This window comes from Motacilla alba, chromosome 1 (genome assembly GCF_015832195.1).
Source record: "Motacilla alba alba isolate MOTALB_02 chromosome 1, Motacilla_alba_V1.0_pri, whole genome shotgun sequence".
Taxonomy (NCBI): domain Eukaryota; kingdom Metazoa; phylum Chordata; class Aves; order Passeriformes; family Motacillidae; genus Motacilla; species Motacilla alba.
The window spans coordinates 46613451-46630769 of NC_052016.1; the positions used below are offsets into that span (position 1 = coordinate 46613451).

General features: G+C 49.4%; 1 protein-coding gene across 1 annotated transcript; it reads left to right on the top strand.

Moving 5' to 3' along the window:
- Positions 1-278: 278 nt before the first annotated feature.
- On the top strand, positions 279-11265 carry ENDOD1 (endonuclease domain containing 1). Its single transcript, XM_038153958.1, has 2 exons — positions 279-1442; positions 7192-11265. Exons 1-2 carry the CDS (start codon positions 1149-1151, stop codon positions 8323-8325), a joined length of 1428 nt encoding a protein of 475 aa, XP_038009886.1. The 5' UTR covers positions 279-1148; the 3' UTR covers positions 8326-11265.
- The last annotated feature ends 6054 nt before the right edge of the window (positions 11266-17319 follow it).

The window sequence follows — 17319 nt, forward strand, 5'->3', positions numbered from 1 at the left end:
TTTGCTTGGAAATTGTATTATAAAAGGGTCTTGTGCCCTATTGGCATCGAGGATTTTTTAAAATTGTTGGCAACACAGCTGATCACATCTCACTTCTTGGGTGGGAAAATACTACCTTTTCTTGACTCCAAGGTACTGCTTTGTAATCTCCTTCCCATCTCCGCTATTTTGAAAACATTATTTTCCCAGTCACTGAAGGAATACTGCTTTAACCCAGCAGTAGCCAAGGTATCATAGGCAGCTGTTCATTGGGTGGATGGTTACTCTGCTGAACGTAAACTCAGAGGATCAGCTTCATTTCCCTTTTTTGCCAGTTTCACAGGTTTGGCCAAAATGTTCTGTGGTGGATGCTGATTAGGGGTGCGTGATACAAGGGTTCTCATCCTTCTGCCTGTTGTTAATCTCTTCGGACAGAGGGTCTCCCAAGACGAGGTGATACTGGAGGGTTTTGAATTCCCCATACAGCGCCAGGAGAGATGGGGGCTGAATGCCTTTCCCAAGCATCTAAGCAGCATGTGGCTGGCAGCAACAATGACGACAGACGCCCCAAAAAGGGACAAAGGGGGCTCCCAGCAGCTCCAATGTTGCCACCTCTCTTCTTTCTCTCCCTCTCCTTTCGCCAGGCTCACAGCTGGAGAGGACAGCTACTACCTTCTTTGGGGTGGTGGAATCTGACTTTGCAGCATCCCCTCTGACAGCCTCAGGAACATTTCTGCCTGTGTCAGCCAAAATTCCTGCCGGGGACTGCTGCAATGCAGCACACCACACCCCCGCCGGCGCTGAGCCTCAGCCTGGACAGCCGGTGCTGCTGGACTCCAGCCCTGCCGCTGCCATAGGCGTGCCTCCTCCCCTTCCCCGGGAGCCCCGATGATTTCAGGTTCCTCGGCATCCTCCTCTCCTGCGGGCAGTTGGCGTCCGCGGCGTGTGTCAGAGCAGCCTCGCGCGCGTTCTCTTTCCCAACGCGCCGCCTGCAGAACGCGCCGGCTCCCCGAAGGGATCGGCTGTGGTTTCAGGTTTCATTTCCCTCGCACGCTACACCCGAATTCCAGACGCTTACTGGCTTCGCTGCTGCATGGACTGTGAGCGCAGGTCCTTTGCCGTACCCAGCGGAGGCAGACGGGGCTTCCCTCGGCTCCAGGGAGTGGACCATGAAGACGTCAATTGTATTCTTGCTTTGCATCGCGGTTTTCCCAGGCTTTTCTCAGGGCAGAGTTGTTAGAGAGGATGAAACTGGTTTTGCCGAGTGTAACGTGTTCTTCTCTGGACAAGTCCCACCCGAAGGATTTACGGAGCCGTTCCATGTGAAAATCTGTCAGCAGTACAACAAAGAGCCACGCTTTGCAACCCTCTACAGTACTAAGGACAAAATCCCTCTTTATTCAGCTTTTAAGTTTACAAAGCCAGCTCAAAGTGAGGAGGAGAACTGGCTGGTTGAACCGCAGGTAAGGCAGCTTTTCCTTTGCTGAAAAGCAACTCTTCCTGGAGAACATTTCCTCTGGGGTGAAGCTGGGACTAGAATATTGCAGAGGAGGCAGGAACTCTGCTTGTTGAACTTCTGTTGGTATGAATTTAGCATGAGCAGAACTTATTTTTGGGCTTGGAACTGAGCAAACAAATAGTTTCTTATCCCAGGGAGCTGATAATGAAAACTGAGAGGCTGCTGCGTGAAAGTGCCAGGGGAGAGGAAAACCCTCTCTGACACCGGTGATGTGTTTGTCCTGCCCAGCCATCTCTCGTGGGCAGGGAGCGCTGCTGGTGGGTTAAACATCGCAGTGTCAAGTTCAAGTTTGTTCTGTTGCCAGTATGATCACAGTGTTGATAGGGGTTCTTTAGCTTCACTGAGCAGAGATAAAGCATCCATTTGTGGTTCACCAAGTTGATGCTGCAGCTTTTCAGCGTGTCCCAGCGCTGCAGACTGAGGTAGGAAAATGAGTTGCTGTGTTGTGGCTCATGCAGGTTTCAGTCAGGTCAGAAGTATGCAATATGAAATGAATTTTGCCAGAGCCTCAATGGTTTTTGTCGCCCCTGTCACTTGGCATGTTTTAGCAAGGCCTACAGGCTGTTCAATTTAATGGAAAGCCTTTAAAAACTAGTGGTGCTGTAAGAAAACTTTAGCTCAAAAACTTTAGCTCTTCTTTTTCTTCCCCCCCCCCCCCCCCCCCCCCCATGTTTTAGATTTTTCAGCAGTGATAATGACGAATATTGTAGCAACGTCAGGCTACCCAGTCTGTTGAGGTCAGGAGGGATTATCAGTGTGCAAGGGTGCTTTGTTAGGGCAGGAATGGCTGCAGTGTCAGAGCAGTGTGTTGGGAGTGTGGCCCTCAGCTACTGGATGTTGCCATAATCCAGTGGCAGCTTACCCCCCTGCCAGGAGAATGCTGTGCTGATTTTTCTCATGTGTGGTGATGAGATACTAAGGCCACAAGGCCACAAGCATTGAAGACAGGAGATATTTACTGGTTATCTTAGCCTGGACTGTCTTCTGGCTCTCTGGGCTGGGTTTTGAGTCGCAGGAGTTTTTAAGGGCCTTTTGATCTGAGCTTCTTCCACTTCACAGGCAAGTTGTGGGAGCTTGCCCTTTTAAAACAGAGGAAACTTTTTGCAGAATCTGTCATCATTGAGTTGTGGAAGGGTGGCAAATTTTAAAAGTGCAAAGGGGACCTAGGCTGGCAGAATCTTTGGTCAGTGCCATGGAGGCAGCTAGGTAAAGTGGCAGAGATGAGATCCTTTCCCATTTGCCTTGGCCAGTGACACCCTTCATCACCTCTAGCCCCCATATCTCCTCCTGCTTCTTGTGGTCCAGCTCTCCCAACCTACCTAGGTAGGCTCAGGAGCTGTTCCTGCCATGGAGCAGTGGCCAGCTCCCCCTCACCCAGTAACTTCAGTTCCCCTGGACCTCCCTTGAGCTGGCTTCTCTGCCCTTCCTTCTCCATCCCTTTTGACTCCTCATTTTGTCTTGGTTCCTGCCAGCATTCCAGAGTCCCAAACCTTGTGTGTCCTGCCACCAAAACCTTCTGCAGCCTCAGAAACAATTGGGCAGGTGCTGCCTTTATTTGATCTGGCTTCTCCAGAGCAGCCTCACAGGTTGACAGTAGTTCTTAGTTGACACTAATGGGTCTCCTTCGTCCAGAAGTGAAATGCAGATGTCTCAGAGGCAGGAGTTAGCAACTCTGCATTTCCCTGGAGGAACCTCTGACTGAGACATAAAAGTACTAGGGGGAAAAAAAAAATCTGCAGAAGAATATGTAATGGGAAGAAATCAAGAATATGAAAAATTCTTATAACTCAAGAAATAAGTGCATGCAGCCCTCTCAGACACTGCCACTTGGAGGAGAGAGTGGGGAAGAGCTTTCACATGCATTGTGTGTGTTCTACCGAGGCGAGGTCAGATGGCTGCTGAAGGGAGCCCTTAGCAACACCTGCTCTCAGCACAGCCCAGTGAGCTCATATCACCGATTTTCTGGGTAATTTCCTTGCCAAGACCGCCATAGCTGGGTATGAGCTGGCTCAGCTGCACAGTGACATGTGCTTGCACATGGAGATGCAGACGCACAGCAAATGGAAAGAAATCACTAAAAAACACTCTCAGCACTCCAGTGAAGGCCTCAAAGTTGTCATATCCTTTTTTTTTTGGGGATAATGATGTAAGTGGTGAGGGCACCATCTCACTCCCTCCTCAGGAATGTCTGCCAGAGAAGCAAATGCCAAATGTGGCACAGAGGCAGTAATTGGGTGAGAAGTGTGAGGAATGTCAGTGCCACCCACTGCAGATTGGCAGCTGGAAACAATGAATTAATTCTGCAATTAGTGAAAAATGAGAGAGCAGGAAGGGTAGGCTGATGAGCAGGGCGCTGATGGGACTCCCCCAGGCGCACGTCTGAAAACCTGCTCTGCCACAGATTTCCTAGGGGTTGTGAGCAAGTCACTCAGGTGTCTTTTACCTCATTCCATTTTGGTTGTCTGAAAATCTCTGATTCTTTCTGTAGCTTAGAGAGAGACAGAAAACTCTGGAGTTGCTTTTTCTGTCCTAGTTTATGAGGGGCTGGATGGATTACCTTGTGCTTTCATTTGGTTAATGGCTACCACCAGGCACACAACCAAGGTGGGATTCTTGCCCAGCTACAGTGCAGCTACCTCTGAGCTGCTCTTGCAATGTCTCTTGGTAGAGAGTCAAGAGAACAGGCATTTCTAGAGCCACTCGTGAATGTTCTACTGCAGAAACCTCAGTGTAAGATGCAGTGTGCTTCTTCCCTGAGGTATGAATCCCAAATAAGGTTGAATCAAACATTTCCACTTCAATGAAAGGCGTAAGGGTGCCTGAGGAAGAGAAGTGGGAGAGGGAAGCTGAAGTTCAGGCATCCTACATACCAGGGTGGGGAAGGTGGAGGGGCGGCAGTGTCCTGCCTTGTTAAATGACCAAACTCAATGGAAGCTGCCTGCCCTAATGACTGTGTGTTGCCATACTTCTAATCCCCCTCTGCCTCTGCCCCTTCTGTCAAGCTGCACCCTCCACTTAGTGACACACATCAATATTGTTATGTCCTAACATCCAAACAGGCTGCAGGCACATAAGTTATTTTTAAACCTCCATTCTATGATATGGAGTTTACCTGTCTGCTTGGATTTTGCCTTGAGCTCTTCCAGGTTATTTGGACAGGTGGCTTCATGGCTGACTCCATGAACTGAACACAGGTATGTTTTGGGGTGGCACAAAGTTTTTTGAAGTTTTTTGAAGCAGGGAGGGAAGGTATCTTGCAGTGCAGATTAGATGCAGTGCTGAGATGGCCTGCCTTTGGGATTGAGCTGGAGGAGGCATGAAAACCTCAGGTACACATTAGTTATGACAAACCATAATAGGAGTTATTATAAGCATAATTAGGTGATGTCAGAGCTTGACACATGAGTAGCACACAGTTGCATTTTTATCATATTCTTTTTTAATTGCACCCAAACAATCTTAATGTTAAGTGCAAAAGCCTGCAACTGGACAGGTAACCAGGGACATATTTTCTTGATAGGATCCTCAAGGTTTGCATGCAGCAGCTCATAGGGAGAGAGAAACTAAGTTTGTTCTGCTTCGTGTAGGCTGGCAATTTCTGGCAGGAGGCAGAGCTGATCCATCTTAGGTCTGTGTGTCCTTGTAGTATGGCAGCACTCACCGTGGGAGTGAGATGGGATGAGTGTCTCTGAGAGGGTGTAAAACTCCAGAGGGTCATAGCACTGAGGACAGTTCCTGGGCACAGTCTCACATCTCTGACCAATCCCCCTCACCTCTTCCTTGCTATTAAACACACTGGGTGCATCCCTTATCCCATGTCACAACATCATCTCATCAGAAGGGGAGAATGGCCAGGGAAGTGGGGGCAGGAAGAGACAGTGATTTTGTGCAGTGCAAAATGTCTGGCCTCATCAGCCAGCCCCTGTTTTTGGGGGTGACTGAGCAAGAGAAGCAGAATAAGGCAGTAAAAGTGAGGAGTAAGTAATTTTAAGCAGTGTATTTAGAAAAAGCTGTGACTTGTGCATCAGCACATGGGACTCAGTATGATCCTCCCAGTCCTGAAGCAATAAGCGCCAGATGCTTCAAAAAAAAAAAAGAGCAAGAAACCTCCTTAGCAGGAGGTGGAGTAATGCAGCCCTCTGCAATGGCCAGGCTTGGCACTGTGACCAAGCTTGGTGCAGAGAGAGCCCTGCGCCTTGACTGCAGGGGTTTGGCTGATGCAGGGGGCCAGCCAGAGCTCAGCTCCCAGGTGAGGGTGATGGACAATTGCTGACACTGGCCTTTTCACCCTGACTCTCAGCACTGGCTTGTGCAGAACTGTGAGTAGGTGATGTGCCACTAAGAGGATGCAAACTCTGTGTAAGGTTGCAAGGACATAGTTGGGTATCTGTCCAAGTGCCCTGCAGGGTGGTCAGGAGACAAGGATGGATGACCTGGCAATGATTCAAGGTAGACTATGAACTGTCTGTCATAGATGTCTCCTAAGTGCATATTATATAGTGCAGTAAACAATTTATGGGCCAGGGGCAAAGGCAGAAGGTTTAATTGGGCCAGCACAGTGTGGGGACCTGAGGGCCACACCCTCTGAAACAGAGACTACAGAAGGCAGTGACTGCCAGAGATCATCTGCCACCCCTGAACTTCTAGCAACATCTTCACCCTCTAATTTGAGGAACAAAATGACAATTTGGCACAGCCCTCTGGAGCGGCTGCAGGCAGTGTCAATGGGAATGACTATGGATCAGACAGAGCTGTGGTCACCTGAGAAAGACCTGAACACACCCTGACATTTAGTGCTTCTCCTCCCACTGCTCTTTACCTCCCCCGCCTGCCCCCTTCCCTCGTGCATGGCTCCAGGACAAATTCCCGCTGCAGTAATTGCTACCTCTGGCTCCACCGCATGGGAACCGCAGACACGAGCAGGTAGCACAGATTCCATCAAGGACCTTGGGTGATGGCACCCTCACCCATGTTATGCCAGGTGATCATTAGGGATGAGGTTCAGACTGTTAATGACATGAGGATCAGGTTACTAATGACCAGCCCTGCAACAGCCCTAGGAGCTTAGTGCTGTGTCTCCTGTTCAAGATGGGGTAGTTCAGGTCATCTGACGTGATGTCTGGCTTCATTCTTCCTTCTCACACAATAAGCAGTGAGAGGTAAATGCCTTCTCTAGACATCTTCTACACTATGGCTTGCTCGTTTGTTTGTTTTTTCTTTCTTTCCCCATGACTTGGATTTGATAGTTCAGAGGGGCTTAAGTTAAACCATGGTTAAATTCTTAAATGAACTGCAGGTACCACCACAGTAGGAGGTGAAAGCATGACCCTAAATCTAGCCATCTATTGGTCTTAAAAATCTCTTCTAGGACAAATTACAAGTCAGAGGCTTGGTATATGGTGCCTGGTGAGACTTTGAAGTCTGTGCTATGCTGTGTACCAGACTGGAGAGCTGCAAATATCCTTTGGAGCCTAAACCAGTCTCTCTCTCTGCCATGTGTTTGGCAGAGAAACTAAGCAGAGAAGACACTCCTCTTAAGCACTTCAAGGAAAGTAATGAGAGGATGCAGGATATAATCCAAGGAATGGCATGTTCTAGTAGTGCTAATGAAAAGTATATGTCAGAGCTCATTTTACACATTGTTTTCTAGGAAGGTGAATCGCATGCATTAATGCTTCTCTCTACTCTTTCAGATAGATGATCCAGAAAATGACTTGCATGAAATGGTGCATGAAGCTGATGCTGGTGGCACTGTGGCCAACCTTGGTGCAAATCAAGCCCTGACCTCAGACTACGTGGGCTCTGGCTACGAGAGAGGCCTTCTCAATCCCAGTTTGCTTAATGAGGAGGACTTCCAGGTGGCCACTTACACACTCACGAATGCTGTCCCTCTGAGCCCGGCTCTGAGCAAAAGCTGGCACAGAGACATTGGGAAGGTAGTGGAGCAAGCTCTGATCCCTCACTGTTCCAAGATGGATCATCTATATCTCCTTGCAGGTGCAATTCCTTCCAGTGTCCAAGTGAAAGGCAAGGTGTCAGTGCCAGAGAGCCTCTGGCTGGCAGCCTGCTGTGATGCTCCAGAGGGATGGTCCCTGGGATTAGTGAAAAAAACCAGTGATGAAAACAGCTTGGCAGACCTCACGGTGAGAGAGCTGGAGAAGCAGCTTCTACCAGGAGTTCACTTGTTCAAGGGCAACTGTGGGAAAGACAAACAAAGCCAGAAAAAAAGAGAAGCAGTATTGCAAGCTGTCAGTCAGATCCGCTCTGGAGAGCAAGTAGGAACAAATAACAACCAGGAGACCAAAGAAAGTGGCTGGGTGAGAAGAGTGGCTGGCATCATTGCTACCCCTTTCATCAAACTTCTGGAACTCCTCATCTACATCTTTGTGGAACTGGTGAAATTTGTGTTTTATTTTCTGTGGCTTGTTGTAAAGCGAGTTGTTGGCACAATTCTGGGTGGAGTCTGCAGCCTGTGGAATGGGATGGTGTCCTACCTTAAAGCCATCAGCATGGTGCTCATCAGCATCCCCTATGATGTTGGGAGGGTCATCGTCAACATCTTCCTGGGCTTCCTGCAAATTGTTCAAGATGTGATGTCCTTAACCTACAGGATCCTCAGGATCCCCATGGGGTTCGTCCTTCACCTTGCTGCTTTCCCTTACCGCTCCATCTGTGCCATTCCCTCTGTCCTTAAAGACATGGCCACTGGGATCGTGGGCACCTTCTCGCTGGTCATCGACGCCACAGCCGCGGTTCTGCATGGCTTTTATTACCTGGCTTGGCACATCGTCAAACGGTTTGTCCCTAAAGGCTCTTCTGCCGACTGATAGGAACAGAAACCGAGGCTGCAAATACATGGAATAAAGGAGGAGTGGGGCAATGCTTTAAGATACGTGGCCAAATGCTGTCAATTTCATTCTGGTATTTATTGTAGTGACATTAATAATAATGAACTGACTGGGGAATAACAAGGAGGGCCAAGGCCATGTCGCTCGGGGCCACCACCACTGTAACTAGAGTTCTGTCTGTTGTAAAATGTTTGGGTTTTATCGGTGCAGGCCACAAAGTTTCTGTGATTTGCAGGTGTCAAGATGCTTTCTCTGGGAAATGCACACCAAATGTGGTATGAGGTAATTTCTTTCTGGCTATGACGACACTGAGACTTATGCAGTGGCAGTGAGCTCTGCAGAGGCCCAGCCCTTCCAAGGAGCAGGTGGTGGTGGTTAGGGGAGGACATGAGTTACAGAGGGTTACCAGGACTTGATGAAAGGAGAGGGAGGCAAGAGTGCAAGGACTTGGGGGTGAGAAACAGCAGGGAGCAGAGTGGAATGGGGGCGAGGTCCTGCTATTGACTGCATTGCTCATTTCCCTGGTGTCCCACTGGTGGAGGGGATGCAGCTGGGTATATCTCATAGTCTACGGGCCTTTCCAGACACTTGAAATTGCATGGATCTTGTTCAAGGAAAGACCCACTGCCCATTTTTTTTTGCATGGTGGGAAAGCATTTTTCCTTAGCCATACCAAGGTCGTCTTCCCCCAACCCTTCCTTGCTGTCTGGTGACCACTGAAGTCTGAGCCCTGAATCTTCAGGATGTGGTATTCTCTGAAGGTCTAAACCCACAAATATCTTAGCCCTGAAGCTCTCGTGTCTGCTCCAATGCCCAGCAGATCTGGGAGCCACACTTTTGGATTCAAATCTGTTGCCAGCTGCCTTGTCTCCCTTGGGAGCTGACTGCTCCTGAAGCACACAGGGGAATATAGACTATCAGGTGGGAGGAGGGGCAGGAGGGATCCTGGGCTGCTGGGCTTGTTTTGCTGGGTAAGAGACACCTTAATGCCAGAGGCAGAATCAATTCCTCTTCTGCACTGCACATCCTCTCTGCTCACTCTTCACCCCTTCTTCCCTCTGCCAGCATGAGTCATGTCCCCCAAAATTTGTGAAATTGGAGCTGGGACACATGTCAGGGCTTTGCAGGGGTCCAGCAAGTGTTTGCAGCCAGTTGAGTGTCACAGAGACATCTGCCATTGCTGGAGAAGGGCACAGGAGTGCTGCCCTTCCCTGGGGCTTGGCTCAGCAAGGGGCTTTGGATCTCTTGGTGCAGTTGCCTGCAGGAGGGAGGCTTCCTTTCTCAGCAGCATTTACCTTGGCGGGACTCCACGAGGTGTTTGGGAGTCCTACATACATAGTTCCTTCCTTTCACACCCGTCTGTGTCTCTCCCTCCAGCACCAGTTTGGTGTGGACCCCTGATATACTGTAGCATCCCATAATAATCCCAGGAGTGAGCAAGCTGGTGCTGCCATCCCAGTAGTGCTATGTTGGTGGTGGCCTGTCCTGGGTTGAAGAGAACTCAGTTACTAACATGGCAGCTTTGCCTCTCTGCGTCGTGCAGCCTGCAGCAAGGCTGAGCTGGCATGGGTGGATCCAGAGGGAAAAGGAGATTTGCCCGGTTCATGATGGGACAGAGTTGTTTCTTTAGCTCAGGGGCTGTGTTCAATTCAACCAGATGTGTGTGCACATCCCAGCCCAGCACACCCTGGCCAGGCGGCACCCTGTTCAGCAGTGATGCAAATGGCAAAGCTGGGGATGCCAACAATGGTGATGTAGTGGGGAATCAATGGCATGAGTGGAAAGAGAGGATGACTCCTTGCCTTGCCCTTCATGGGCCACTGCTGTTTTATGGAGAAAGAGAGGCTGTCTGCAAGCAGAACTGGCTTTGTTCAAAAGGAAAGGCAAGGCAGCTTTTGTGTGCCAGTATGGGTTGTAGTTGGGTAAAGTCAGTGGCATTTTGCTGTAGGAATGTTGGGTGCAAGGTCGCTGCTCCTAACAGGCAGAGAGCAGCCAAGGGATGCTCTCCAAACTGAACTTTGCATGTCTGCCCACTCAAACATGCCTGGTCTGCTGTGTGGAGCTGATTTCCCACTCCCTCATGAAACCCTGTCTTAATCTTGGTACTCCTCAAGGGCTCCATGGCAGCTGTCAAGGCAGGAAAGAAGCCAGCTCAAGCCCCAGGGGATGCTAGGGTGGGGTGACAGGATCCTCAGCAGCCTCTGAAGACACGTGTGATGGCGGCAGCTCTCAATTGCAGCCCAAGCACTGGGGAGAAGGGGTAGCTGCCCCCCACAGCTGTCTTGCACCTTCTGTGTGACCTTATCTCTGCCCCATCTTAGCTGCATGGCACTGCACAGCAGCCAGCCATGCACCTCCTGGGGCTCTGCACCCAGAGCAGCTTCCCTACACCTGAACCCAGCAGGCCCTGCATCCCAGGTCCACCAGCATCTCCAGTGCAGCTCTGCAGGCACAGTGACATGGGAGCTCGTGTGCTGATAAGCAGCAAAGCCGAGGCACCTCAGGAGGTCTGCATTGTCAGTTTGCCACCACCTTTGCTACCTCACATAGCTCAGGCCAGCGTGTCTCTGCTCCAGCCATGACTTCTGACAGCAAGTGGACAGTCCTTGAAATCCAGTGTTCTGCAGCTCTAGAGGATTTGGGCAGAGGTGCAACATCATTATTAAAATTGTCTTAACATGCTCAGATTTCAAATGCTAAGAACAGTAACTGGCATGGGGCATTTCCCTTCTGTGCTGCGTGTCTGAGCAGGCAGTGGGAAATCTGCCTTGAACATCGAGCAATTATCACAGAACAAGTGACATCCTGCAAAAAAACACTGTTTGAGATTCTTCTTATCTAAGCATGATTTATGGCTCCTGAGCTTTACTCTATCCTTGGAAACGTATGGCTTCAACAAAATAAAATGACTTTTCCTAAGAGGGGCTGGTATCATTTTCTGTCACAGTTGCAAATGAGATAACAACCTAGCGTGTCCTGACTAATCAAGAAAACAGCAGCAGCACAGTTTTTCCTTGTAACAGCTTGATGTCTAATATTGATGGCTCTTTTGTGCTTTTTAACCACCTTTCCTCTATCAAAGCACTCTAAGACTCAATTAATTAAGGTGCAGAATAAGTAGGTAAAACCTGAGGTGTTGTAGGCAGTGAATATGACTGTGTGTGTGCCAGGAGAGGGGATTGTTTTGTTCTTGTGAGATGCAGTGAGATGCGCCTGGAGTGCAGCGTGATAGGCAGTTTTCACACAGAAATCACAGCACAGCAGCACAGTTCTTCACAGCTCACAGGGAGAAACTCCCTCTTGTGCAGTGCTGGTCCCTGGACTGGCTTTGTCACAACTTCCTTACCTTCCCTAACAGGGGTAATTATATTCCACTGAAGGTGTGGAGGTCCTGTGATGAATCAACCAGATGTTGGCACCTCCGTTTTGCAGGTATCTCTCTTTGGGCAGATGAACCCCTGCAGCTGAGTGTGCATCTGTCTCAAGTCTGCAGGAACTGCTGAGCACTGGTACAGGCTGCCTGGAGAAGCTGTGGATGCCCCATCACTGGAAATGGTCAAGGTCAAGTTGGCAGCTTGGATGGGGCTTTGATCAATGTGGTCTAGTGGAAGGTGTCCCAGAACACCCTGAGCTTTGGCACAGGGGTCTCTGCACCTTGAGGTGACCCTTTTCTCTGCTGCATCCACCTTGGGGCTGAGCACCCGTAATGGCAGAGGGACTCAGTAGCCCTGCAGGACAGCCCCTCAGTCTCAGGCCCTCTGGTTCACACCTCTGCTACCATTGCACGTTTCGAAGCTGCTCACCTTGCGTGGAACTCCATCAGCAGCTCTGTCCCTCCCTCTGGTCAGGGAGCTGCTCCTGTTCAGCAGGGAATTGAGCCACGCTTGCTCACAGGTTATCTCTCCAGCGTAGCCAGTGCCAGAAAATGGAAAAGTTATTGGATAATAAATACCAGTGTAACTCGTTTGGCCAGGAGGGATTGTCTGGGAGCAAGGAGTGTGAGGAGTGTCCAGGGTGTGTGTGTATTAGTGAGGTTGCAATACTGTGGGTTTGGCATGGGGTGATTTCTCTTTGCTGCACAGACTCCTGGGCTCTTGGACTTACTTTGGTGGATCTCACACTGGGTAACATCTGCTATTGATTTCCACACAACTGGTGTTTCCAGCCAAGCAGAAACGCCTAAAGACTTTCCAGTGGTGTTAGTGTTACAGCTGGTTGGAAGATCTCCAAGGAATTATATTCTGTCAGAATGGGGTGATTTATCATACAGGGTTCTTTTCATGGCAATTTACCATTTTTAGTGGAAAATAGTTTTCAAGTCCAGGTTGGAACGAGGACAGGAAACATCCAAGAGCAGCCCAGGGTCTGGATTAGCGGTTTGGATGTTGACATTCAGCACCCACTCCTGCCTAGCAGCAGCTTTGGCATGTGAAGGTGGCTCTTTCTGTCTCAAAGGCATATCCTTCAGCCATGGCCCATCTTAGCATATGCGTGATTTTCTTCCATTTGTAAGGCTGAAAAAACACTGTCTCTTTTCCAAAAATACTGAAACTGTGACAGTATTCCTGGGAGGTAGAAGCCATTTTCTACTAAGCCAGCAGCAAAGTTGCCTGCAAAACTGAAGCAGAGGCTTCAAATTCTTCTGCAGTATCATCTTTATTTATAAGTTGATGTTTTAATCTAATTTAACATGGTGAAGAATGGACATATGGAGCAGATGTCACTGTGTGACTTTTCCAAATCCCCAGTACCTGCTGGTAGAAGATGGTTAGGGACCAATGCCAGGAGCTGCAGCAGGTGGGCAGGACCATGCTGGTGAGCAGGGGAGGATATATGGGAGAAGAACATCAGACCAAATAAAAGGAAGAAATTTCCTTTTAAATGAAGGTAAATTACAATGAGTAAAACCCCGGTACAGGTTGTCCAGAGAGGTAGTAGGTGCCCCAGCCCTGAAAACATTCAAGGTTAGGCTGGATGGGACTCTGAGCAACCTGACCTGGTTGAAGATGTCCCAGGCTGAACTATGTGGCCCCTAAATGTCCCTTCCAACCCATGCATTCTATGATTCTGTGAAACCAAATGGCTAGTGGCTGAACAGTGAACAGTGAGGGCTGACAAATGGTCTCTGCTTGATCCTGACACTGACTAGCTGCTGATGTGAGTGAGGCAGCTCCAGAGGGATGATACGAGAGACTCATGGTGACATCACTTTCTGGATTTATGCCATCTAAATGTAGCCATTTAAAATTTCTTCACTGCAGGCACAGGGGTCCCCGTGTTCAGTATAAATATGTCACCTGCCTTTCACCTGGGCACCTCAGCTGGATGCCTGAAGCTGGGACCAATGAAGCTTGGCTGGGGTTGGTGGCTGATAGGGCTTGTCCCATCACCCTTGAAGGCCTTTGAGGTGTCCATTGACATGGTTCACCCAGATGGTGGTACAGGTGGGATGGTGTTTTCCACAGCCCCTTGGAAGGGGTTACTAAATCCTTCCATGCAGGCAGGACTAATATCAGGGTCTGGTGCCTCCTGAGTGCTGCTGGACATGACCTGCAGTGTTCGCAGCCACGTTTGGATGGTGGTGGGGGCGGTGTGTGGCCCTGTTGAAACAGATGGGATTAACTACAGTGTGCACCTCAACCACACAGCTTGGCCTGACCTGTGTGGAATGAATCCATCTCACAAAGAACTTGGCCCAATTTTTTTGAGTTCATGGAAAACATGCGCATTTGTGGGGTGGATGAGTTCATCCCTCACCCTCATGCATCTGTAGGAAGTATACCTTTGCACTGGAGGTGACAGCCTGCACTTGAAAATACCACTCCACCCTGCAAAAATGAGTGTCTGATGTAGGGCAAGGGGCTGCCTTGCCAAGGATGTGTGAGGGTCCAGAGCCCAAGGCTGCAGAAGAGGCTTGAATGGTAACAGTGGCTGTCCTGGTGTCAGAGGGCTGCAGATCTGAGGCTCTTCACCACAGCAGTTGAGGATGACTACTCCGATAGAATCATTAAGGTTGGAAGAGACCTCTAAGATCATTGAGTCCTACCATTGACACAGCACTACCAAATGCACCACTTAACTGTGTCCCCAAGTGCCACATCCACGTATTCCTTGAACTGTTGCAAGAGTGATTCACCAATTCCCTAAGCAGTCTGCTCCAATGCCTGACCATTCTTTCAGTAAACAAATTTTTATTAATCTCCAAACTAAACTCTCCCTGGTGCAACCTGGGGCCATTTCCTCTTGTCCTGTGTCCTGCTGCCTGGGAGAAGAGAGTGATCTGCTCCTGGCTACAGTCAACCTTCATGTGTGATCAAAGACAAGTGAACAGGCTCTCAGGCTCCAGTGATGAAGTATAATTTTGTCCATTCCCAGATCCTGTAATACTTCAGATCATGCCCCCATTCCCGACCCAAGGGAAGTTTGGTGGTGTAGGATCTATCTGGGAACCTGATCCCTGTTCTTTATTTCTCTCAGGAGCTTATTCAGGATCTCATTCTTTCTCCATCCCCCATTTCCAGCTGTGAACAGATGCAGGTGTTCAACACTGAGCACATTCCTGCAACATGTCCTGCTGGCACTGCTGGGGCTCCTGTGGACACAGCACTGAGGCTTTTGGACCTCTGCAGTTGTGGGGATTTGCACTCAGGTCTACTAATTAGAGCTGGTGATGATGCCTCCAATGGAACTGCTCCTGTTCCTGTTTTTCACAAGAAATGTATTTTTGTTGTTTTGTTTTTCATCAGAAGAAAGAAAGAAAGAAAGAAAGAAAGAAAGAAAGAAAGAAAGAAAGAAAGAAAGAAAGAAAGAAAGAAAGAAAGAAAGAAAGAAAGAAAGAAAGAAAGAAAGAAAGAAAGAAAAAGAAAGAAAGAAAGAAAGAAAGAAAGAGCCTAGGAGTTAGCTTAAATCTAATACCATGTTTTCAGCTGATATTTTCGGCATCGCTCTGCTGTATTGCAGATGTGAGCTGCAGTTTCACCTGAGAGCTGAATGCTGCATCCCAGCTGCGTTTCCCCTGACGTGGAGGTTGGAGGCGGGTCAGAGTCCCCCAGGAGATGATTCAGGGCAGATGTCACCCTCTGGTGGTGTCTCTGCCTCTCTCCATGCATTGCAGAGGGAGCCAAGAGAGAGTAGCTAGATAATTTTGCAAGGCAAATTAGACGCCTGTGTTCAGGCAGCACCACCGCCCCAGCCCAGCCCTTCTGGTGCTTTCAGAGATGCTGGGACATAAGTCAGCATGGCAGAGGTGGTCTGGGCTGAAGCTAAGCCCTCCTCCACGGGGCTGCACATTGTGGCAGCAAACTGCTGGGGAACTCCTTCCTAAGCAAGTCAACACTGAATGGTGCAGGTCACCACTGCTAAATCAATTCTGTTTTGACTGTAATCACGTTTTGTTGCATTTGCTGTATCTAGTTTTTTGGCTATGTTTTATTGCCAGGATATACTTATACTCTGAACACCAGCCCCAGGCAGGAGAAGAAGGAGGACTTCCCTTCTGCAAAAGCACTTTCCTGCATGTCAGAAAGGTTCCAGTTTTGCTCCAAGGGCCTTAGAAAAGCCTGAGGGGAAAAACACAAATGGAAGATGAGGAATGTTTTAATTTAGCAGGAAATACAAATGCAGTGATCATCTTCCTTATATATTGAAAAGCTTACAAAAAATCAATGAAGTTTACATGAGCTCATTGACAGGATGAACATAGATGTTATTTAAAATCTATGTAATTCTAGCTTGGTTTGTAGAGCCTCTGGCCCCCTGCCCAAGTGCCTCACCAGACAACTCCATCATGATCCAATTAAAAGGTTTTGGGGGGAGTTTCCATGCCCCCACATTGCCTAAAATTTGGTCTAATTAAGCCTGTAGTGCTGAGATGAAGTCGTGCTGGATGCACTTCAGTTAATGTACACTTGGTAGAGCAGATCCACCGATGGTTCTGTACAGGGGTCTGGGGCTGGTCACCATTTCTCCTCCCCGCTATGGCACCAGGAACCTGAGGTGATGCTGGCAAGAAGCAAAGGAGACCACAGCAGAAGAGGAAATCCAGCCCTACAGCTGTGGGCTTGCTTGGGCTGTGAGTGGGCAGCCAGTCTCCGCTGGCAGTGGCACACCACTCTGTCGGCCACCCTGGCCTGCTCGTGGCTTCTTGGCTCCAGCTGGGAGGCTGAGGGTGCCCACACTCCCAGCTGATGGTCATGGGGCACACCAGGGCTTCCCCCTGTGCTCCATGAGGAGGGGAGGAACCTGGTGAGGCTTGGGGTCAGCCCAGCCAGGTGTCTCCCCAGGGATGTGCTGCCCATGCAGGGCTGCCTACCTGTATCTCAGCCATGGCCTTTTGCCAGGTCCCAGGGACATCCCACAGCCTATGGGCTGCAGGGAGATTGCCCTGCTGCCACTCAGTGTGGGCATCCCTGTGACATGGTCCCTGGTGTGCCACCACCCTTTGGTGTCCAGAGTGTGCACAGAGATAGATGGCAGCAGAGTGGTGGCCCGGGAGGATGGGTAAAGAGGTCTTGGGGAATCACCAACACACGGATGTTTTTGGCTCTGAATTTCCTGTGGGAAACCAGCTGGAGAGGTGAGGATGGGGTGTTGGGGAGCAGAGCTGTGCTCTCCTGTGCTGGATATCCCCACGTGAGCACTCACACCACACACAGGGTGTGAGCAGGCACCAAAATCAGGGCAGGGCTCACTTGAGGGTGGCACTGTTCTGCCCTGCTGATCACCCATGCTCTGGGACTTCTAAGGGGTAAAGCAGGAATTCCAAAGCAGCCCTTGGCTTTGAGGAATACTGCAAGATTTTTATCTTTTTTTTCCACAGTGGTGCTGGTGACATGGTGCCCCTCCAGTCCCGAGCTGCTCTGGCGAGTGGAGGTGACAGCCACACCACCTGTACCAAGGGACCTGGACCTAAGATAACAGATATTTTCAGAGTTTTGAAACTCCCACTGAAAGCAAATAAACAAGCACTTTATA